The 23,066-nt window shown below is 44.7% G+C and overlaps 1 protein-coding gene and 1 long non-coding RNA gene across 2 annotated transcripts; both read left to right on the top strand.

Moving 5' to 3' along the window:
- The first annotated feature begins 527 nt into the window (after positions 1-527).
- Positions 528-5,302, top strand: LOC106032553 (uncharacterized). The gene is made up of 3 exons (XR_001204918.3): positions 528-603; positions 4,126-4,205; positions 5,165-5,302. It is a non-coding gene; the product is annotated as an uncharacterized lncRNA (long non-coding RNA).
- A 9,659-nt stretch (positions 5,303-14,961) lies between these two features.
- On the top strand, positions 14,962-22,950 carry CCN6 (cellular communication network factor 6). Its single transcript, XM_013175566.3, has 5 exons — positions 14,962-15,239; positions 17,989-18,280; positions 18,654-18,896; positions 22,134-22,327; positions 22,666-22,950. The coding sequence occupies exons 1-5, from the start codon at positions 15,177-15,179 to the stop codon at positions 22,945-22,947; spliced, it is 1,074 nt and encodes a 357-aa protein (XP_013031020.3). The 5' UTR covers positions 14,962-15,176; the 3' UTR covers positions 22,948-22,950.
- Positions 22,951-23,066: the final 116 nt, after the last annotated feature.

Raw genomic sequence — 23,066 nt, 5'->3', positions numbered from 1 at the left:
GGGCTTCAGGTCCCCTGGGTGGCTTGGTTTGTCATCGAGCATGGACAACCATACGTGGCTGTCCACTCAGCCTGGGGCAGTAGTGGTGTGCTGGAGGTGGGACGGGCTGGGAGGCTTCGGATCATCAGAAAGAGTTTCTTGAAAGGGAAGGGAGAGATGGAGACGTGCTGTCGGACTTCATCATCTCAAACTGGATTTTCCCTGAGGTCTAACTAAAAATAAATTAGCTAATACTATATTCAATTAATTTTGCCAAATTTGAGCAATTCTTTTAATTAGGAGGGAAGAACTTAATCTCACAGAAAACAGACAATTTCCAAAGGCTGGCACACGAGTATGCCACAAGAGTATGTCCCTACGAATTGCTGTGAGATGGGGAACATGCAGGTTTATACAGAAAATATAATTACATGCAAGAAGCAAAGGCAGCAGTGCAGTGTGAGATATTTAACCTTGAGGAGAGGCGTGTGCTGTTGGGAAGACAGGTATTGTGCAACTTTTCATTTCTTTTAGTGACAAGCGGGACTATTGTGACATCAGAATTTCATTTCATTTCATTGCTAGGGCTGGACACTTTAATGGAGGGTCCTTGTGCACATGCTGGTGAGTGGAAGAGGAAATGCAGCTGTCACAGTCACGTTTCTGAAAAGCAAATTTTCCTGTAGCTTAGCAAGTGCTGTAAGAAGTTTGTTTATTAAACCGGAGGGAAACAGGAGGGAGAGTCCTGCTGTGATCCTGACGCTATTGAAGTTACAGGGAAATGGCACCAGTTTGCAGACTGAGGCCTCAGGGGATGTAAGGGCACCAGGATGGGGGTGCCCAGCACTCAGCACCATGAAAGGCCTCGTGATGCCTTTCATGAAACTCCACAGCTTTCAAAATGCACGTGCTGGGTCTCCTGTAGTGCCTGGTACAGAATATCCATGCATGCTCATACTCCGGAGAAGAAAGTGTTGAATTCTGATTCCCAGCTGCTCCTCTCCACTATCTGACTGACAGTGCAGGCAGATAAAATGCATGCCAGTGCTACATTTTGCTGCCTCCTGTTTCTTAGTAAGGCCACGGTAGTAAGCTACGTAATTTTATTATTTATTTCACCAGGTTAACAGGACTGTATGTAGAATTCTAAATGAGAAAATCTGACTAAATTTTTTTTTACCTATTTTACGTATTTATTTTTTTCCTGTACTATGCATTTGTCTGGTTTCACAAGTGTTTAGTGGGTATGTCTTTAAAATGGGAGAAGTCAGTTTAATATTTATGCCACTTTAATGTTATTTGAAAATCTGTATTAGGGAATATGATACAGACAGGGGACAAAGGTTCCCAGCTAAATCCAGCTGGATATATGGGAAACTGCCTCTTTCCGAATGTTCCTCAATGTAGTCAAAGTCTGAAATGCAAAGTATAGAAATAGTCTAACTACTAGGTACCAAGCCAATCCAAAACAAAACAAAATGAAACAAACCAACAAATTAAAAATAAAAAAAAAGCAAAAAAAAGAAAAAATAAAATCCCCATATTCAGTTCTTCAAGAGTTTTCATAAACCCAGGGAGTGCTTTTGAGAATTTTGGAACTATCCTTCTCTACAGGCTTGCATGACAAATCCTATCAGATGACGAGTCCAGAAAATTATCAGAAGTCTTGTGATTTCCAGTGCTTTTTTTTTTTTTTTTTTCCAAAGTCTCATTTTCTGTGACTAAACAATTCCTTGACAACCTTGGCTTTCATTTTTGGAAAAAGCCTGTAGCCCTTTGGCTGAAGAATTGACTTCAGGGAATGGAAGTCTAGAGACTAAGTAAACAGAAAAATAATTAAAAAAGTTCATTTTTTTAATCATGTGCTTTTCAAAACAACTTTATATGAGCGTTGAGGTTTGTGGCATGATTGCTGAGTGCGATAATTTGGCAGCATCGACTCACGTTCAGGAGGACGATGTCCTTCCTCCCCTGCACACTGGCATGGGACCACTCCTCTGCCAGGGACAAGTGACGGGGGCTCTGATGCTGCTCCAAGGAGCCCAAATCTGTAACTTTTCCAGGCAATTTGGAGCACTCCATTGTCCTTTGGTGGAGGAGAGCTGGTATCCTGCTAGCCTGGATGAAAACGTGGGTTGGGGCATCTGACCTGGCTGCTGCCTTCGTTTTGAAGACAGCCCCCCGCCTTGGCCCAAAACTGTTCCAGAGCAAGTTTTGTTTTCCAACGAAAGACTAAACTTTGCAGTTTGGCTTTTTTACTGAAACTTGGCGCCCTGTGGCATCCAGTGGTTCTCAAAAATATTCTAAGGGGAAGAGAAGGATCAAATGCCAGAGATGCCTCAAATCTGAGAGAAATTGGGGCTCTGGGTTTTGCTGGGGCTGCGTTGGGCTGTGCATGGGGGGCACGTATGGGGCACAGCCCCAACTCCTCTGCCTGCTGCTGGAGCGGGTGACGCCGTCTGCTGTACAGAGGTTAAGAACCCAAAGCATGGCTTTATCTGCACCACCAAGCCTGAACATACACCCAATAAAAGAGGTTGTGCCTATGGACCTCTCCAGTGTTTGTAAGATCTGGTATGAGGGCAAGGGCCGAGGGAGGAAAGGCAGAGAACATGAACAGGTGTTATACATACACCACAAATTACATCCTAAGACTGAAACCTCTTGCAGCAGTTTTCTTTCTTTCCTTTTATTTTTATTATTTTTTTCTTTTTTTCCTTTTGAAACCATAGCAATGGTCACAGTAGAGGCACCTGTGTAGCCTCAGTGGCATGGTACAGCTGAAGCTAAATTAAATGTATTTCTATTCTTAGCGAAATCAGCGCATCGTTGCCTTTAACTTTTCCCAGACTGCCACTGCTCAGCTGAACAGCCCGTTTTGCTAACCTATTTCCATCCATTCATTATTAATATTTCTCCCAACAAATTTAGAACTTACGCTGCCTTCTTTACTCACAGGTGCTTCGGCAGTAGCTAAACGGCTTATATCTAGGATCAAAAAGCTCAGAAAAGGGTTTCTCTGCCGTAGGGTTGGAGATCAGCAGCACCTCCTGGGCACCGGGAGCACCGTTCATCCCGCCGCCCTGCCCTGCTTCATTAGGCAAGGCAAGCAGCCGTCTGCCTGAGAATTGTGCTGCAACCCTCCCAGCCCAAACCATGCTGATGCTGCCCCTGTGATGAATGACCAGGAAACACTGCACAATGGAAAAATGTCCTGCCGTGAGCCCTGACTGCTGAGCCGTGGTGCTTTGGGGTGGGGAGGGCAAGGAAGACGCCCATGCACCAGTTCTGATTTTCCTCTCCTACCTGCCAGTGCTCATTTCGCAGCACCACGCAGAGCAGAGCCATTTCTGGATGTCTCTCTTGCATGAGCCCCCCCTTAATATGACCCAGATTCTCAGTTGCCATTAGGAGCCGTCGTTGCTATAAAAAGAAACCTTCAGTGGCTGCCTCTCAGAGCTGCAGCCATCCAAGAACACCTCAACAAAGCCACTTTCATGCTTGCTGTGTACGTGGTTTTTTTTTTTTTTCTTTTTCTTCCTGGTTATCAGTGTCTGACTCATCTGCAGTGCTCTGTTTGGTGTTTCCAAACTGGAATTAACCACCCAAGCAGTGAGAGAAGTTGGCCATGCTGGACCTGCTGCGGGATGTGGGGCAGTGACTCTCTGCTCTCTGCCACCAGATTCCCCGCCTTTTGCAAAAATAACAATTTGTGCTGTGTGTAAGATCTTGGCGGGACACGAAGGTTCCTCTACCCCCTAGTACTAAATTCATCTCAAACTCCTCTCCTTCTCCCCTGTGAATGATTCACAGTGCTGCAAAAGAAGATCCCCCCACGGCCCCCTCCAAAAAAAATAAAAAACAAACAAACAAAAAAAAACAGAGACAAGGCAAAGCAAACAAAAATCCCGAACAACTGACTTATTCTTTCCATCCCCAATTTCAAGAAAGACTGGTTTACCTGAAAAGCAGTAGTGTTTTAATTCTGAAAAATCCTAACCTGGAAGCGGTAAGTGGTCAGGGTGATGATGGGGACAGAGGTGGTGGGGCCACCCTGCAGGGCAGCAGCTGCATCTGTGGAAAACCTGTCGGAGCTTTTTGTTATGATGTTTTTCCAATAAATGCCCCGTTGTTTTGACCTCTTAGGTGCTGGTTGTCTGAATCAGTCTGACGCAAACACTGGAGCTGGTAGCAGGACTGTTTCACCGAGGGCTTCAAAATGACTGGTGAGGACCATGTAGAAGGAGGGGGAATAAAAACCAAGAACAAAGAAATAGCAGCAGAGGTGGTCTGGTGTTTTACTGAGCAGCTGACAAGCATGGTCCCTGCTGGGAACAAGATGTCCCTTGCAGGAGTCAGTGGCTGTGGGAGGCCGAGCCAGAGGGAGCCCCTTGCCCAGCGCGGAGCTCTTCCCTGGGGCTCACTGTGGGGGGAGCCAGCTCTGCCAAAGAGCAGAAGCACAAAAAGGAGCTGAGATGGCTAGACGGAGAAATGCTCACCACGAGAAAATGAGAAAGCAAATATAAAAGAAGATGCAAGAGATCTTGTGGGCTGTGAGAGAGCAGAATGGGAGAGTTGCTTATGGTCTATAAGAAAATGTCTGGGGCACGTTCAGAGAGGGGTTAATATATCAATACGGAACAGGAACAAATGTAGTCGAATGGCTGAACATCCAGATTTGGATGCGTTGGACTTGTTTATCCAGGGAAAGGGGATTCCTCAGATGCGGACTGGGTACTCTGCAGATGGAAAGGTTGTAGGTCAGCAGGAGGCTTTTGCGCTCAGCTCTGGAGTTACCTGGCTCAAAATAAAGGTCTGGGTGAGGCTGGATGTTAGTGTGTATGAGTCTCAGGGGTTTTAAATTGTGGGTCATGCCTCATGGCATAGATTAGGTGGGATTCCTTTGTTCCTTCCTTGTGTTCATCATTGCACAGCTGGACACGTATGGTGGGAGTGGCATGGTGGAGCGGGGGAGGTTTGCACCCCTCTAAACCATCAGGTCTTGACCAGATTCATTAGTCTGAGCATTTAGGAACAGCTCCCGAGTTCCTCCCTCACAGGAACAGAAGTTACCAGTCATAAATGGATTTTGTGCCACTGAGTGCCTCAGCTTCAATTTTGTCTAATCAAAATTTAATTCCTCTGCTACTTTTACTAGTTTTCATCAATTTTCTGTGCTTGCCAGGTCAGGCTCCAGCCCTGCAAATACTTAGGCAAGACCTTTGCACACATCAAGCAGCCCCTCTGCACTGCTGCTCTGCGTGGATGAAAGCAAGTCCTTAAAGAAGTAAGGCCAGAGGTCCTGGAGGGCAGATGCTCCCAGCTTTCCCTTTAATTTCATTCAAACATTAGGCACTCCTATGGCATGAAGAAGATACTAACAATCTGTATTCAGCATTGTTTATTTTCCTGCATTGTTTATTTTTTTTTCCTAGATGTTTTAGAGCAGCATTGACATTCAGAACAGCAGCGAAAGCTGTTTACTTTCCAAGTGCAGTAATGTCTCCTGTCAGAAAGAAAGAAATGAAAGAGAACAAAACCAGGTAGTTTTGACGGCAGTAGTGGCTGGCTCGACGACCGTCTGCAGAAGGGGAGAAGGGCAGCACTGCTGCTGCTGGGAGCTGCTCTGGCCACCAGCAGCAATGCGGTCGTGTCCCCATTGCTGGTGGCTTGCTTTGATACCAACACCAGCCTTATGTGCATTTCTGACCCCAATGGGCCTTTCTTACCGCAGGCTTACCTCTTTCCTTAGGTGGCTAGTGTCTTTAGGTTTCAGGTTGGTGCTCAAAGGGAGTGGGGCAAGCCAGTTTAAGTGTTTAAAGGCAGGCTGGATGGGGTTCGAGCAACCTGGTCTAGCGGGAGGTTTCCATGCCTATGGCAAGGGGTTGGAACTGGATGGGCTTTAAGGCCCCTTCCAACCCAAAACAGTTTGTAGTTCTGTGGTTCTGTGCTTCCAGAGTTTGTTTTTAGGAAATATCTGTTAGATGCTCCAAAGGGTTTGTCACCTTTGGAAGGCAAGTCAACACCTCCTGCTGGGCTTAGCTCTGCACTGCCATGGCAACTCTGTTTGCAGGACCCCAGCCAGACATTTTAAAGGTGTGTCTGGTATTTCCATCAGACCTGCAGAGGACTTACAGTCACGTAGGCACGCTTTCAGCGTGCACTTGAAGGCAAAAGTAGGTAACCAGCCGATGACTATAAAACTGATTGAATAAAGTGATTTTTAGTGATAGTAATTTCCCCGTTTAATGCATAGTAGGAGATTCTACTCCAGATCCTGTTAGGAGAAGGTACACGAAGAAAATTATCAGGTATGTTTTAGACCCAGAGGCTGTCTCTCTGTAAAACAGACCTGGCCCGCACCCGCAAAACCATCTCCTATCTGTACCACCACATCCACTTACCCCCCAAACTGCATCTGTGTCTCGACCACAACTCCTGTGGGGAGTGCCAGAGCCACGCTGACCCCTGGGCTGTGCCTGGTGCTGTCAGCTGGGGCACGAGCAGCTGGAGGTCCAGCATCACTGAGGAAAGGTCCAGGCTGGTCAAGTGCTTTGAAGGTGCCTGGAGACCACATGGAGCTGAGGTGTTACAAACCACACGTGTCCAGCTAAGATTAAACAGTGTGAGCACCCTGCCTGCACCGGTGTGTCCTTTCCTCCTCCCCTGCAGCATCCTCCATGCCTGGGCCAAGCTCATGCTGCACATTCATGGGTATGAACAACATGGAGAGTAAGCGAGGCTTTGCTGAGATTTTAATCGGCAGCTGAGCTTTACTCCTCCACACCAGTGTAGATACAGCCCCTGGGATATGTCCGAGACTGTGCGCTTGCCCGTGGCAAAGGGCAGGAGTGCATGTTGTGCGGCTGACTTAATGTCACCTTCTCGCTGCTGTCATAGCTGGGCATCAGCCAACGTCGCTCATCCAAGCGTGTTTGCCCCGGGCTGTCTCCCAGCACACTGTGACCTTGCCTCGAATCACAGACATGACTCAGGGAAGCGTTTTTGCCTGGTTTCTGCATTATTTTTGTCAGGCTCCAGCTGCAGTCGGGGTAGGAGCAAGTTCCCTGGGACATTTTGCATCAGTTCATTGTGGGGAAGAACTTCTGGGGGTAGGAAAACCTCTCAAGCACAGACCAGATATGAGCTTTTCCTGATGTTTTTGGTACAGCACTGAGAACACATGGCGTTATCTGCAGTGGCTTCCTTAGCTGCCTGCTGGCTTTCAGAGAGGAAATTTGCTCGTGTTTTGGCACAGCAATAAGAGCAGCAGTGTGCAACTGGACAAGACTATTGCACGAACCGTGCGAGCTCCCCCCTGTGAATGCACCAGCTTTTCTAAAATGTCTTCTGCCATTGTCTGCAGCTGCAATAACCTCTTCAACAAGCAGTTTCTAGAAACTTGCCTTCCATATTTTCATCAGAAAAAAGATCCACTTGTCAGTTTAACTAACCTTGCCTGGTTCCCACAACAAAAAAACACTTGGGGCTTCTTATCTGTTGAATGGAGCTTAAGTATGTGAAAGCAGAGACCAGAGTGCTTGTTTCTTCTGCTCAGAGCCAATGAGTAATGTAAGCACATCCATAACCATCAGAGGCTTGAGTCAGAATGACGGTAATTCGCATGTTTCTGAGGTCTGAAAATATTCACCATGCTCAGAGCCTTGCTTGGAAGTGTTTTGTTTTGTTTTGATTTGTTTCTGAAGCCCTGCTCTTGTTAAAAGGAAGGATTTGGTGGCTGGTGTGGTAGATGTAGCTGCGGTGTGAGTGCTTGTAGGGCCCCTGCTGCTGATTTCTCCCGTGACTGGATGCATCCCCTCTGATTGCCCCTCACATAGACCAAGGAACCAAAAGCACTTTTCACTGTCATCCAGATGATGGGATGGCCCCAAACACTTATGCCAACCCCACGACAGGCAGTGCCGTGCCAATGGGTCTGCTGCGATGCCAGCCCCAGAAGCACGGAGAGCAAGGCCAGAAGGGGCTGTGAAATCACCTAAGGACATCCAAGTGTCATGCTGTACACTGCTCCTGGCCACCTGAGCTGTGGGCACTGGTATTTGTCTTTGGCTCAGGTTCTGCTGCCAGAAAGATGCCCAGACAATGAAAGGTGCGCTTCTCTGACCATATGCCAAGCTCCCTTTATAGTCACCAGAGAAAAAAAGGTACAGAAGTACGCTGAGGATGTGATTCATCTCCTCCTGAGGATGAAGTGTCCATCTGATCAGATGAACTGCATGGTGGAAATGCCTGCTGCTCCCCAGAGATGGAAGGGTCCCTGGTTCATGTGTAGCTGTCCATGTTGGAGGGCATCTAGCAGAATCCCATCCCAAAAGGCAGAGACCTACCGCTTCCCTCCACATGTTGTTGTTATAGTGCATCCTCCTGTAAATATTTGTCTCAGAGCTGGCTGGGTGGAGCCTCTGGTTATTTGGACCCCAAGGAAATGTCAGGGTCACTGCTGGTTGCTGAAGTCCTTTAGAAAAGCAAATAGGCACTTGATTGAAATGATAATAATAAAAAAGTAAACAAACAACTGCTATCAGTGGCTTTTTTTTTTTTTTTCTTATATTAAATGAGGGTTTAATTTTAAAAATATCCGACAGATGGCAGGACTGTACCTAATACAAGACAGAACACTTCTGTGAATTTAAGGTAGTCTGTAAGAGATTTTGAAGGACAGAGTTTCAGGGATCCATACATCGCTAAATACATGTTAAAAAAACCCTCTAATATGTATATATATATATATATTATTATTTTTTTTTCCATTGGAAAATTAAATTGTATTTTCCTAATTTCTTAGTTTTGCAATGTGGGGCCATACCTGGTTTATTCAGAGGCCTCCTGGGTATCTGCACAGGTACCTGCAGGGTATCTATCCTCTATTTTTGCTTTCTGCCACTGCAACTTTCCCCCAGGCGCTGACACCAGGGCTCCCCAGAGCATAGGGATCCGGGAAGTTAATGCTGCAAAAAAAGAAGCAAGGCAACATCGCCGAGGCCCAGTGTTCTCAGAAAAAATGTGGAGACTTTTGTAGCCATCAGTAGGCTGTGACTCATTTGTGGAGAACACAAATTAAATAGTCCTTTCTGCAAAACAGGAGCGAGAGCCTTGGATCTCGGACACATTAATCACTTGTTTGCTTGAGCTCTCCCATGGGCTTTTCTGGATCTAAGATCACCGAGGTGCAGGTATTCACCAGGAGACTTCTGCCTTCACCCCCTCTTGCTTCCTTTTCCCTCACCCCCTCATCCCCTGTGTCAAATGGGATTTGGGCAGCCCACCAGCCAGCCCCTGTCTGCCACCTCTCCTCCTTACTTCAGCCCGGTGGTGACGGATGCGTTATTTGGAACGAAGCGCTGGGGTGAAGTAAATGGACACAGCTGTGCAACGGAGGTGGTTATTTTCATTTCCCCCGATGATTTACAAGGAATTCTGCTGTAGGCATGAAAAAGAAAGGGCAACTATGCAGCTGAATTGCTGGGGTGGTCAACCCAACACCGCTCGGCAACATTTTCTCGCAAGCCAGACAAGCTCACAAGCTCTCTGGAGAGTTTAAGCTGATGTGGGTTTTTTCTTGGACATATTTAGTTTGATGCTTTTTATATATAGGAAACTGAAAAGAAACCAAATGCATCTGGTTAAACTGAGTTTCCCATGTTTTTTTTTGCATTCTTTCATACACATATGCTGTGGTGAGACTCTTAAATAGTAAAATACAGACATTTCACTATTTTGCATACCTTTGCAATAAAGAGGTAAGGATTTTTATTTTATTTTATTTTTTCCTTTGGATGTTTACTGCTTTCTACTGCCTGAAATACACTGCCTGAGGGCTGGGGCAAGAGCTCATTTATGCCCTATTTGAAACCCTCTCTGTGAGAACCCGAAGACAGGCTGTCACCATTTTTTGTAACCCCGGACCTTGCTTGCATTGGAAGTGCCCACCCAGTACTCTTTGGGCTCTCAACCACCAATTCTCCTATTTCCACTAATTTTAATGGAACCATCCAATGAAGAAACAAATCTTACCAGTTCTGAAACATGTAACAGCTTCCTTGTACAGGAGAGGAGAGAGGTAGAGGTGATGACCCCAGCTGAGATTAGAGGGATGAGCACAGCCTCCCTTCCCCTTCCCAGGGCGGGTCTCACCTCTCAGTTCAGACACTTGCCATGAAAAATGGGCACCAGGTCCAGACAGTGCCCTAAAATTTATGGGTGTCTCTGTAGAGACCATCAGATATTTACCCTGTAGACAAAAGAGCTCAGTTTCTCTTTCAGTTGATTGGGTGACAAAATAAATCTAGAGATAGCAGACACCAATATTTCAGTGGGATGTTTCTCAAAACATTAATTAAGTGTCTATTGGGAATATAATACAAAAAAAAGTCCTCAACCAGTGCTTTGGGAAAAAAACACAACTCTTTTTCTGTGTCTCTCCCATGCCCTCCCCTCAGGGAAGGCTTGGGTAGGACATTGGCGGGGACCTTATTTTCATTTCCATCGGGAATGTTTTTTAGCTGGCACACAAACTACATCTGTAAACAGCACAGGAGTTTGGGAAGCCGCTTTACTATTTCCTGGTATAATTAACAATGGAAACCCTTTGAGAGTCATCTGACCCCCTGACGTGGGCAGCTTGCATGGCAGGACCAGCCGCCATGCTCCGATACTCATCATGATGATGCTTCTCCCTGGGACATTGACTGGTGCATGCTCTACAAAGTGCCTGTGGCCGAGGCTAGAGCTGTCAGGACAGGAAAAGCTGCTTGGCAAATAGCATTTCTGCTGATCTGACTTTATTCTGTCATGGAAAATTCAGTATCAAATCAAAAAGAGAAAGCAGAGCCACTGCACTGCAGGCAGAACTGGCCAATTTCGGCACGTAATGGGTTAGCGCGGCATGGTTATCCTTCTTTGCCTTGCCTAGTGGGTCCCCAATTCATCTTCATTTTTATTCCTGTCTCTGCCTTCACTCTTCCTGAGCTGTATTTTATAGTCTGTGTCTCTCTGGATGGGTTGCAGAGCCTGTCTTACAGCTGGGCATAGTGCAGAACAATTTTGTTCAGCATCTGTGGTATTTTTAAAAGGTCAGCTAACAGGAGACTTAAGCCTGCATTTGCTGACAAATATTCAACTTAAGCACTTCTGAGGATTTCTTTTTTCATACAGTTGACAGTTGTGGAAAGATGAGACATTTCAGAGATGTATCCTTAGAAATACAGGCACTTTATGGCATCTTTTCTGAGTCTAAGGCTCATTAGAAGAGAATAGGATATTGACACCTACCCGCATAAGTTTTAAAAAATGGGATTTAGACATCTTAAATCAATGTTTAAATATCTTGATGAATTGGGTTGCATATCATGGCTCTGAGAAGCTTTATAAATTAGTTTGGAAGTAGAGACAAGACCTGGAATGGGATCACACGGTGAGGAACATTTTATAACTATCTCTTGTACAAAGCATTTCTATCCCTCTGCCAATGATCTTAATGGTGCACGTGGGCCTGCTAAAGTGAATATGAAGGACAAGGCAAATTTCTGTCCCGCCTGCACCATGGAAAGTGCTGTTATCAGAGGAGCTCCAGGAGGAGAGTTACATTTTCAAGCACAACTCATTTCTGCAATGCAATTTGAAGAGAAGCAAGACGGGCCCAAATTTACAAGGGCTGAGCAGCTGGCCAGCTGAGAAGCGTGGCACCTAAGTGCCTCGGCGGCAGGGGGCCCCTCCACAAGGGCCGCCATGCTCCCGGCCTGGCTTCACCGCGCATTCGGGCCTGGTGAAGCCTGGCCAGGGGCACACTGTGCCGCCCAGGAGCAAGCTCTTCTGCTTCCAGGAATCATTTAGAGTCATTTAGGCTGGAAAAGACCTCTCAGGTCATCAAGTCCAACCCTTAACTCAGCACTGCCCAGTCTACGCTGAACCATGTCCCGAAGCATCGCATCTACACGGCTGTTGTGAGACGTGTGCCCCTGTGCGGCCAAGCTGCCGCCAACAGACAACACGCTTCTTGGCGAGGTATAGCAGTGGCTGTTTTGAGGAAGACAGCTTCTCTGCAAAGCCCAAGCAGGCAAACGGCCTGTAAGAAAACACTAAAAGTGAGCCAAGGGCAATACGTTGTCATATAACGTGCCTGTTTCTTTTTACTCATCTGTTTATTTTTTGAGCAGGGACACGGACAGTAGGTTTTACTGACTGAAACAGAAGAGCCTCTTTGTAACATCAATGCACAAATAGCAACAAAATGTTAAAACCTTGCTGCCAAAGGTGAGGTGAGCCCCTGGCTCTGCTGTGCTTTCAGGACAAACACCCAGTTATTAGGAGTGGCTGAACCCAGCCCTGGCTTTGCTGGATATTGTCACAATGACTCCACCAGGCCCCACAGGGGTATAACAAATATCAGCAGTAAACACTTCTGGCATTTTGTCTAAGACAGGGTATTTTGCTAGAATAAATGGTTATATTCATTTATGGGTTTATATCCCGTACATTTTCATCTCTCTCTTCAAACAATGGATTTACATGTCATATTTCACTGAAAGAAGGATGATTTTCAGTGCCAAAGAAATGTGTGCTGTATGTAGAGATCACTGAATATACAACCAAATTACATTTTCCTTCAGGATAGTATTAGAATGGCACCAGACGACAGAGCAGGTTTAGTTCAGGAAATGAATGATGCTTTATGTAATCAAATCTGCAAGGGAGATTTGGCAAGAAGGATGCATACAGACAAACTACTGCTGAGTCTGGACATAGCACTGAGAACATTAAATCTCAAGTTGTGGGGGATCACTGAAGATTTGCAGGATACCGAAAGGGCACACAGCCTCCATTTATTTAAATCAAAGCTGGTGCTAACAGAGACACAGGCTCTGGTGCCCAGTCAAAGCATTGGTGCGTTATTGATGCAAGGGAGTCAGTGTTTGTCTGTACCTGTGGACTTTGTGGCTCCTTATCAGATATATCCAGGGCTCAATCCTGCAGGTCCTGCAAGCTCAGGCAGCCAGGCTCAATTAATGTGTATGCTAGTGAGATGCAAGGAAGGCACATTGTTGCTTTGGAGATCCAGGTTCTCCTGGCAGGAGCACTGCTCCTAGCAGCCAGCCTTGCCTGGACAGAAGAAGCATGCAGGTTGCTTTGCACGCATGTGGGCAGCCATCCAGTCACTTTAAACCACATTTTAATGTGTCATACCACCTGAATGTCTTCCTCATGGTGGAGTCTTCCTCCCACCCCTCCCAAACCCCAAAGTTTCTGTCAGCTTAATTATACTTATAAAGCAAAAAGTGTACCTTAAACTTCAGACTTGGTCTCGCTCTCCAATCCTGAAGATACTGTGCTCTCCAGGTGAATTCCAACAAAATAAAGCACACAAAACAAATGAATAACCTTACAGGAACATCTCTCTTGTCTTCCCAAGACCAGGGAAGTTCACCCATCACAGACCAGTTGTTCCCAGCTCATGCAGAGCATTCCCAGCTCTGCACTGGCCATGTGCTTTATTTGCAGGATACAAAGAGGAACAACACATTTCAAATGAATGCTGTGTGCTTCCATGCAGTCCTAGCAGAAGGAGGATGGATGACCCAGTCCCCTTCCTCGTTTCTTCTGGGTTGGAGACTGAGAAGGGTGCCCTTGGGTCTGCAGGAGAAAGAGCTGTACCTGGGATCTCCTCAGACAGTCTGCCTTTCTTGTTTTTAATCACTCCAGCAGGTTGCCGTGAGAGGCTGTGCAGTCGCCATCCTTGGAGGTTTTCCAGCCCCAAATAGAGAGCCCTGAGTAATCCGGTCTGACCTCGGAGCTGTCCCTGCTTGAGCAGGGGCTGGGCCAGAGACCTCTTGGGTCCCCTCCAACCTCATTTGTCCTCTGATCCTATAACATGAGCTGTGCTTTGAAATGCACGCAGTGGCACTAAGGGACGTGGTTTAGTGACGGAACTTGGTAGGTCAGGTTGACTTGATCTTGAAGGTCTTTTCCAACCCAAACGATTATGTGAAACTATACAGAAGAGATTTTTGAGTGGAAGAGGAATCTAGATGCTATGTTCATAGGCATTTCATGGAAAACACAACTGATGCATGCTCATAGTAATACCACTGAAAAAACTGATTTGCAGATTCCAGTTGGTACGCAGGTATTGTTTTGACTCTGTGTTGGTGTATGTGACAAAGTGAATGTGCTAAAGAGCCCTTCTCACTGATCAAGAGTACTGAAGCCCAGTTCAGGATTCATTTGCAGCTGCAGAGGGGATGTGGTGCTCCAGGCCTGGGAGCAAACCAGAACTGCTCAGGCTGGGGTTGATTCGATGCTGCCACCGGAGCCTCTGTCCACAGAGAGTTGCTGTGTGAGGACAGTGGTTGGCAGCATCCCCTGGTAACTCTGGAACTCCACTGGAGATAACAGGGAGGACAAAGGGAAAGGAAAAGCGTTCACCAGGGCAGAACCGCTGCTGCAAGGGTGGAGCTTTTATCTTAACCTCGTTAGCCTAAAATTCAGGCACACCCCCTCAACAGCACTAGGGAGAAGGAAAGCTGGAGATTTGAATGGCCTGGTGTTTTAGCAGGGTGGCATAGCAGTAAGATAGGTTGCATGCTTCAAGGAAAAAAACATTAGGATTCCACAGCAAGCAGCAGTGTAAAGTATGTGCTAGCACGGCACACCATGGCATCTCTCTCCCTATTTAGAGAGCTTGCACCGAGGGTGTTAATTTTTACATTATGATTCTGCTAGGCACAACACGTTAGAAATTCTGAGAAATGCTGCTTTCCCTGCCTCAGAAAATACAGGTATTTGCGCCCTGCCCTTCAGATTTCAGAGATTCCTGTAACATAAACTTGAATACAAGTTAAAAATAACACTGCATCTCCAGCAGGAAGATTTTAAGAATCAGCTGTCACCCCACCCGACCTCAATTAAGTCAGGAAGAATCTGCTGAAGCAGCTGGATGGGACGAAGCAGGGTGTGAAAATCTGGATCCCAGTGCGGGGTAGAGAAAAGAAGATTGGCTGGAAATTTCAGCGTGAAGCTGGATCTGCGTGAAGTGGAGAATTCCAAGTGTGAATGTGTGTATGTGTTCATGCATGTGCTGAGGAAAGTCGGGTTGGCAAGGGAGACAGAGGAGAGCTTTGTGTGCTGTGCTTGCTCTGACACAGCTCAGCCTGCTCCCTATCTCTCAGTTCCACTTCTGAATGTGCGGGAACATGCGGTGGCTCCTTTTTCCCACCATCTTCATCATCCCTTGTACGCAACAGGTAAGTTCATTAAATGGGACAAAAAGATTTCTCCCTTCGTCACCCTCTCTGGGTTTACAGTTTTTGTTTGCTTAATGACAAAATAAATTTCAGAGAAGCAAATTCCTCATAAAGAATATGGAGCCATTCCCTACTCCTGAGTAAATTTCATGGGCAGCTTATTTATGGCATCAGTCCTGATCTTCGTACTTTTTCCTTTAACCCGTATATTAACAGGATTCTGTGGAAAAAAAAAAAAAGTTAGGGAAGATCAAAACATCAGTGATCTTACTTTTTCCCCCCCTTTTCTTTTTCTCTCTTGTTTTTTTCCTTTTTTTTTTTTTTTTTTTTTTAGTGTAAGCACAAATGGTTATCTGATGTAGTGTAAGGAAGTAAACATCTTGTCCATGATCATATTCCATATATATATATATATGCACAGTGATCTTAAGTCAGGCTAGTTTTGCAAATTCGGAAAGCACCTGGGCTGGGTTCTGTTGTGTCTCTTATGAGAAAAGTTTCAATGACAGCTTTTGCTGAAGGGATTTGTGTCAAGAGCCAATTTCACTGTTTATTTTCTTAATTTTGAAAATGCTCTTTATGTGTATAAACACATATGTAAAAATACCCGGTGTATTTTTCCTCTGCAATCAAGATAAATACCAAATGGAAATTTTTCAAGTGATTGTCTACTTCTGCTAACTTTCTGAATATTTAAAGCCTGAACATTACTAATAATACATTGCCTACTTCTGCTATATGTTTATTTATGCCACACAAACCTTCAGTCTTTAAAGCACATGAAAACAAACAACAGCACATGAAGGGCTGCTGTACAATGGTCTCGTTTTCTGATCTGCTCATAGGATCAGGAAAAGTATGCAGTGGGCTCCTGCGATGTGGATAGCTTTGTGTGATGCGGATAGCTTTGGTATAGAAACTTAGGGAAACAAGAATTAGAAAATATTTGGCCTGTGAACTTTACAAGCACTCTAAATTTTCATTGTAGCATAACAGTTTTGAAGATTTTTCAGGTAGACTGAGGTATTCACTAAATCCACAGTGAAAATTATCCGATGTTTGCCTGATGGTGTTTTTCTTCCAGAGAAACTTTGAAGTCTCACACCCCTCCGCTGACATCTGTCCCTAAAAAGGGAAAGAGAAAATGCTTGCTTAGGTAGAGTTCTGTAGGTTTAAAGCATGTTTTATTTTGTAATACAATTTAAACTTACTGGTTGAGGCACACATTATTTCCTGCTGCACGTATCCATTTTGAAGTGAGATACCTGACTTAAACATAAGCTCATATAGTTGGCACAGGCCCAAATTCATAATAATAATACTTTGCTTAAAAAGAAGAAAAAAATACACTGAGCAGCAAGTGAATTTTCTAAAGCAACCAGACACTCTCGAATACTGTGAAATATATAGTAACACCTGTTTTCCATGTAACCTGCTTTAGAACAAGACTTTAATAAGCCTCTGACACTCCAAAGCACATGTTCATCAAATTATCACCGTGGTTTGGAGAAAGGCTTAGGTGTTTGAAAAAAGTACACTGAAGTTAGTTGTTTCTGTATCATTGTTGCATTTAAATAAAATGCATTGGATGAAATCCTTTATCAGCCAATGATTCACGATTAGCAACATTATTTATGAAACTATCTTCTGCCTGCTATATGGAATGCCAGATGACAAGGTTTAATATTCATCACTCAGGTTTAATATTCATAGCATAGAATTGCATGAATTGCTTTTGTGAATGAATACCTATCTTAAAAATCAGTCAGCCAGAGAAACTTGAATACTACTTTGGAGCTTCATTAGTAGCTGTGGATTAAGATATTGTAAGTATAGTTCCAAATAACCATAAAAAAAGGAAATTAATGGCAGAAAAAGAGCCTTTTAAAAGGTCATTTAATGCTGCACGCAATTAGGCCAGCTCAATTGTGCTGCAAGAGCTTTCACGTGATATCACAGATGAAATGCTGAATTCTGCAGATGTTTCTAGTTGGAGAACTGACTGAAAGGCAAACTAGCAGCAACCCCTCCCCAGCTGCTGCTTACTGTCTGGGCAGGAATCTGCTTTCTGCTAAAGTCCTGCTCTGTGGTTTGGAGGAACAGAGAGAAACAGATAGCTGGGGCTTCACGTGTATACGTGTGTGTGTGTGTATATATATATATATATGTATATATATTTATGCAATTACTAGTTCCCCTTATTAATCACAGGATCCAGTTGGTGCAGCTAGCACAAGAGAATCTGTAAATAATACAATACCCCTTCCAAAACAGCTACATGGATTTCTGAGTCAAAGTAACACTCAAAAAGTTTACTATTTTGAAAGGCTTTTGCCATCAGAAGTGGCACAAAAGGTTGGCTATCAAATAGTAGGATGAGTCCGAAGCTAATTGATAGAAGATTTGTGAAAAAGAACAATTAAAATAAATCTAGTATTTTTAAAACACAATTTCTCTTACTTTAGCCCTGCTTTGTTCTACTGAAGGAAAAGGAGGGACTGATGAGTTGTGCTTCCAACAAGTAGTAGGTCATACTCACTGTTTTAGCAGTGGCTGCTGAATCTGGTCCTCTGATTCCTACTTAAGCTTTGAAGTGTCTCACTTTTTTTTTTTTTTTTTGATCCTGTGAGCTCATGAAAAAGGTTGTGTCTTCATGAAACTCCACAGTGTTTTCCATCCCACCTTCATCTTATGCTATACCAGCTCTGCGTAAAATACTCAGCTCTCAAAGCATCCCACTCTCTGTAAGTTTTTCTGCAGGGCGCAAGCCCACAGCCCGCATCTGAAGCCTGGGGGAAAACCTGCGGAAAGCAGCGAGGTCCAGCAGCGCCAGGAGCTGTGCCACTGGCCGTGCCGCTGCCCACCCGCGCCCGCCTGCAGCCCCGGCGTGAGCCTGGTGAAGGACGGTTGTGACTGCTGCAAGGTCTGTGCCAAGCAGGCGGGAGAGACCTGCAACGAGGCAGACATCTGCGATCCCCACAAAGGCCTCTACTGTGACTACTCGGAAGACGAGCCTAGGTATGAAACAGGCGTGTGTGCATGTAAGTTGTGCTTTCACGTTCTCTTCTGCAAATCCAGGAGGGTGGGAGCAGGCAGGGGAAGGGAAACTTGGCTTGCTGGTGCAATTGAAGTAAATCTAGGCTTCACGCTGTTCAGAGCACCTGAGACTAGGGCAGGGACTCTCTTTGTACTTGCTGCCTATGCATCAGTGAAACCAGCTCACTGGGCACATGCCTGTTATTTGCAGGTGTGTTTAGGGCTGATTTCAAGGGAAGCAGCTGTAGTTATCACTGGGCAGAAATAAAAAAGACGTGCTTGGGCTGGGAAGAACTTGAAGCTGTGAATGCAGAAAAGGATGATCACATGAAGCGCAGGACCAAGCGCTCCCCCAGTAACCGTTGTTTACCATTGCAGATCTGGTAGCCGTAGGATGCGAGCTCAATGGAGTTTACTACCTTAACGGGCAGACCTTCCAGCCTAACCCGCTCTATAAGTGCCTGTGTGTCAGTGGTGCGATTGGATGTACGCCTGTATTCACACCCAAACTAGCAAAGAGTCCCTGCACCAGGCATGCAGGCAGAAAGAAGCCTGGACAGTCCGTCTGTGGCCCGGGAAAGCAGAAGCAGCTTCAATCAACCAACTACAGACTGATGTCAGGTGTGCCCAGCTACCCTGGTAAACGCTTCTGTGCGCGAGTCTTGCTTCATTCAGCGTCCCTGGCTCCAGCAGCCAGGCTGCCGGCACCCTGGCAATTTGGCAATCTCTCAGTTCTCGCTCAAGGCCTTTGCCAGGGGACCGGTCTGTCCCAATTAACCCTCTTACTCTTAGGTGACAGATTCTTTTCTCTAAACCCGAGGAGTATGAAAAGCAAAAACTCTTTTGGCTTCTGTCAACAGGGAATTGGCCGAAGCTGCCTTCAACCCATCTTTCTGGAGAGTTTCACTGCTCATCAGATCAGACCAATTAGGGGTGCTGGTGGACAGCCATTTAGCAGCCCATGAGCTTTCTATCCCTTTGTGGTGGTAGGGAGTCTTGGTTTGCAAACACACACACAAATTATAACACTGCACGCCCCATTTTCAAATGGAAAACATTAAAGACTGCCTTAGCAGCTTTCCTCAATTCACAAAACTTCAGCTCCCTGCAAGGACAGCCTTCCCCCCAGTTTCATCTACGACAACTTATCCATGCAGTTCTGCCAGGGTCAGCTGATACTCCTTTTAACCTCATTCTTGCTCTGCTGCTAACACCGTAGTTCTCTCGCTCACTTTAAGGAAGCTCCACTGCCAGAAGAAGCTATCCTGGCCCTTCCCTGGGTCTGGATTCTCCTGCCTGCCCTCATGTTGTTTTATTCCCTGTGCACGTTTACATGATGAAACGCACCTTTATTACAATTAACATGGGTACCAGAAAGCCAAGCCATTTATTTGGTGGCAACCTAAATTACGGAGAAATCATGGTTTGAATCATCATCATGGATCAATACAATAAAGAGGGAACCCATAACTGATCAGAAAACCTTCCCAAAAGATTGCGAAGTAATAAGTAGAAGCACATGAGCCAATCTGCAGATAAACAGACTGAAGATAAAATCTGAAGTTCAGTTTGGACAACTCCAAAAAGTTAGCAACAGTTATGCGAGTTAGCAAAAATGAGAAAGGAAGCTTGCCTTTGTTTTAAAATTATGACAATACCTAGTGTCAAAGACATTTTATAGAAACGTATTTAAGGCAGTGCGTAAAGCCACACTCAGGAAGGCAACCAACTTCAAATGAAGCACATTTCTAGGTAACGTCGCTAATTTGATCAGAGATAGAGTCATAACGCACCAAAACCAATGGCACCCAAACCATGCTGGTGTTTGAGGAGCTGTATTCCACATACCTGGAGAACAGCATTAAGCCCTCTACATTCTGGCACTTCAACGGATCCAAAAGCTGAGGTCTACCTTTCAGTAACTCCTTCAGTGAGCAGACTGCAACACTGCACCTCACAGCATTTATCCAGGAACTTGAATCAGCTGCGCAACGTAACCTTGGGAAGAGACACCCAGCCTGTAAAGCACGCTTCCTATTTGACTTGGTTCAGGGACCCAACAGCCGGTCCTTGGGGAAGGCAGGAGCAGATCCTTGGCTGCCATACGTGCTGAAGGATACTACTTAACAAAGGTTACACAAACTCAGCTGTTTGTTCTCCAAGATGCAGGTGATGGAGAAGGGCACCTAGCTAGGACAGCACTCCCAGACAGATAAGAGGCACAGTTATTCCAGTGAGATTCCGTGAGCTACCATCAACCGAGCTATATAAAGACAACAAAACTGAAGGTCTGGGCCAACGGGGGTATTTGAAAATAGCAGATAACAAAAACGAGGAACTATAAACATACAACCCCCTCAAAAGGAAATGTTTTGAAGGATTGACTTTATATTCACTGTCCCACTCAGAGAAAAGCACCTTGAAATCTTGCTTCAAAATGAGGTCTTCCCCTTTCCCCTTCCCTTGACAAGTCTTTTCCTGTCAGTGTGGCTAACAAGTGCCTGGTTTCACTTCATTGCTCTTGCTCTACTTTCTGGCTTTCTTTGTCAATTCTATACACCTAATTTAGATACATAGGGATGTACCTAGGTCATACTTTAGAAAACGTATGAAAAATAAACAACCACTTAACTTCCCTTTATTTGTTGCAGATCTTTTAATCTGCTTGCTGCAATGAGATCTTTAAATTGCTGTCTACTTTCCAGGCATCCTTGTAATTCTGCCTGTGATCTCATCTAAACACAGATTCCAAATAGTCTTTTTTTTTTTTTGAGAATTTCACCGAAAATTTCTGCATTGCAAATTTTTACAGTATATTCCACCTAATCCAGCCCTAATCCATCGGAAAGTAGGCTTTTCAGTGATATCTGGAATCTGGTGAATTTTCTTTACTCCTCAATACAAAATTTAAAGCTTTCACAATATCTACTAAGAACTGATATTAATGCTTTCAGCACCCCTTTTCAAACTGTGCTTGGCATTAAATAGTTTTCCATGTCTTTTCCACTCTGGACATCTCACAGAAAATCCACAAATAACTCTCTTCACATGACATTTTTGTCACATTAAACTGGAGGGTCATACAGCACATGCAGTTTTATATTCCTTCCAAGGATCTGAGTATCAGTAAATTTTAATGGCAGATGTTGTGGTTCATCCCAGCAGGCAGCTCAGCACCACACAGCCATTCGCTCCCCACTGTCTCCCCCAGTGGGATAGGGAAGAGAATTGGGAGGGGGAAGTAAAAGCTCGTGGGTTGAGATAAATGCAGTTTAATAGGGCAGAAAAAGAAGAGAAATAATAATGATGATGATGATAATAATAGAATGTAGAAAACAAGTGAAGCACAATGCAATTGTTCACCACCTGCTGGCCGATGACCGTCCTGTACCCAAGCAGCAGTCCCCCTGCCCTGGCCAGCTACCCTGTATTAATTGTTCATCATGATGCCTCGTGGTGTGGGACATCCCTTTGGCCAGTTTGGGCCAGCTGTCTTGGTTCTGTCTCCTCCCAGCTCCTGCGGTACCCCCAGCCTGACCGCTGGCTGGGCAGTGGGAGAAGCTGAAATGTCCTTGGCTTAGTGTAAGCACTGCTCTGCAACAACTAAAACATCGGTTTGTTATAACATTATTCTCACCCTAAATCCCAAACACAGCACCATACCAGCTACTAGGAGGAAAATTAACTCTATCCCATCTGAAACCAGGACAGCAGCTCAGAGCTAAGACTTACAAGTATTTTTTTTTTTTAATGCTTCATCTTTATATTTACCTACATGAACAGAAACAAAATTCTTAACCTTTTATTTTCAATTATTTAGGACTGTTATGCTGCATAGGTAATATATTGCTGTCTCAGTTTACAGAAACTTACCACTAGTTTTGAAGAAAAAGTGCCTAGTACAGGCGACTCCTTGGACACCCTGTTCCAGGACCTGTGGCATTGGCATATCCAGCAGAGTGACCAACGAAAACAATAAATGTGAAATGAAAAAGGAAAAGAGATTATGCTTCATCCAGCCTTGTCTGACCAATATCCTAAAGTCAATAAAGGTACCTTGTATATAAAATTAATTGTTAATAGAAGACAAAAATATCATAAGTAACGGAAAAATGGATTTAATAGCAAGTACTTTAAGTCATAAAAAAGCCTCTTCTCCCTTTTCTACCTTCGGTCTTCAGCTTTCAATAGTAAACTACAGATGTACAATTTCAAAGGGTTGTCCTACTGCTCAGTTACTCAAAATATTTATTTGTTAACTTAAAAAAAAAATGTATTTTTGAGGGAGTAATTTTCAAGATTTTTCTATGTAAACATTGCAGCAATTTTTCTTACGTGTTCCATTTTCCGTGTGTCAAAATACAGGCTTTTCTTTGTTTTACTATTACAGATTCCAAAAGGAAAAACTTGTCAACCAACGTTCCAGCTTCCTACAGCAGAGAAACTCATTTTTTCTGGATGCTCATCTTCACAAACCTACAAACTAACTTTCTGTGGTGTGTGTTTGGACAAGAGATGCTGCATACCTAATAAGTCCAAAATGATCACTGTACAGTTTGAGTGTCCCAATGAAGGCTTCTTTAAGTGGAAGATGATGTGGATAACATCTTGTGTATGTCAGAGGATTTGCAGTGATCCAGGAGATATATTTTCTGAACTTAAAATTTTTTGAGTTACACCATCAACTGTAATATACTACAAGGGTGACAGACAGCACATTCACATCCTGAAGAGTTAGCATTACCTGCCACCCCAGCAATCTTTATACTGAAACTACATATGTGAATATTA

Source organism: Anser cygnoides, chromosome 3 (genome assembly GCF_040182565.1).
Source record: "Anser cygnoides isolate HZ-2024a breed goose chromosome 3, Taihu_goose_T2T_genome, whole genome shotgun sequence".
Lineage (NCBI taxonomy): Eukaryota > Metazoa > Chordata > Aves > Anseriformes > Anatidae > Anser > Anser cygnoides.
Note: the sequence above shows the minus strand (reverse complement) of the source record. Positions and strands in the feature narration are given on the sequence as shown.

Coding starts and splice junctions, on each gene's coding strand:
- CCN6 (XM_013175566.3), top strand. CDS start 15,177: ATGTGCGGGAACATGCGGTGGCTCCTTTTTCCCACCATCTTCATCATC. Junction 18,897..22,133: donor CAACTACAGACTGATGTCAG/GTGTGCCCAGCT, acceptor TTGCTGTCTCAG/TTTACAGAAACTTACCACTA. Junction 22,328..22,665: donor ATATCCTAAAGTCAATAAAG/GTACCTTGTATA, acceptor TTACTATTACAG/ATTCCAAAAGGAAAAACTTG.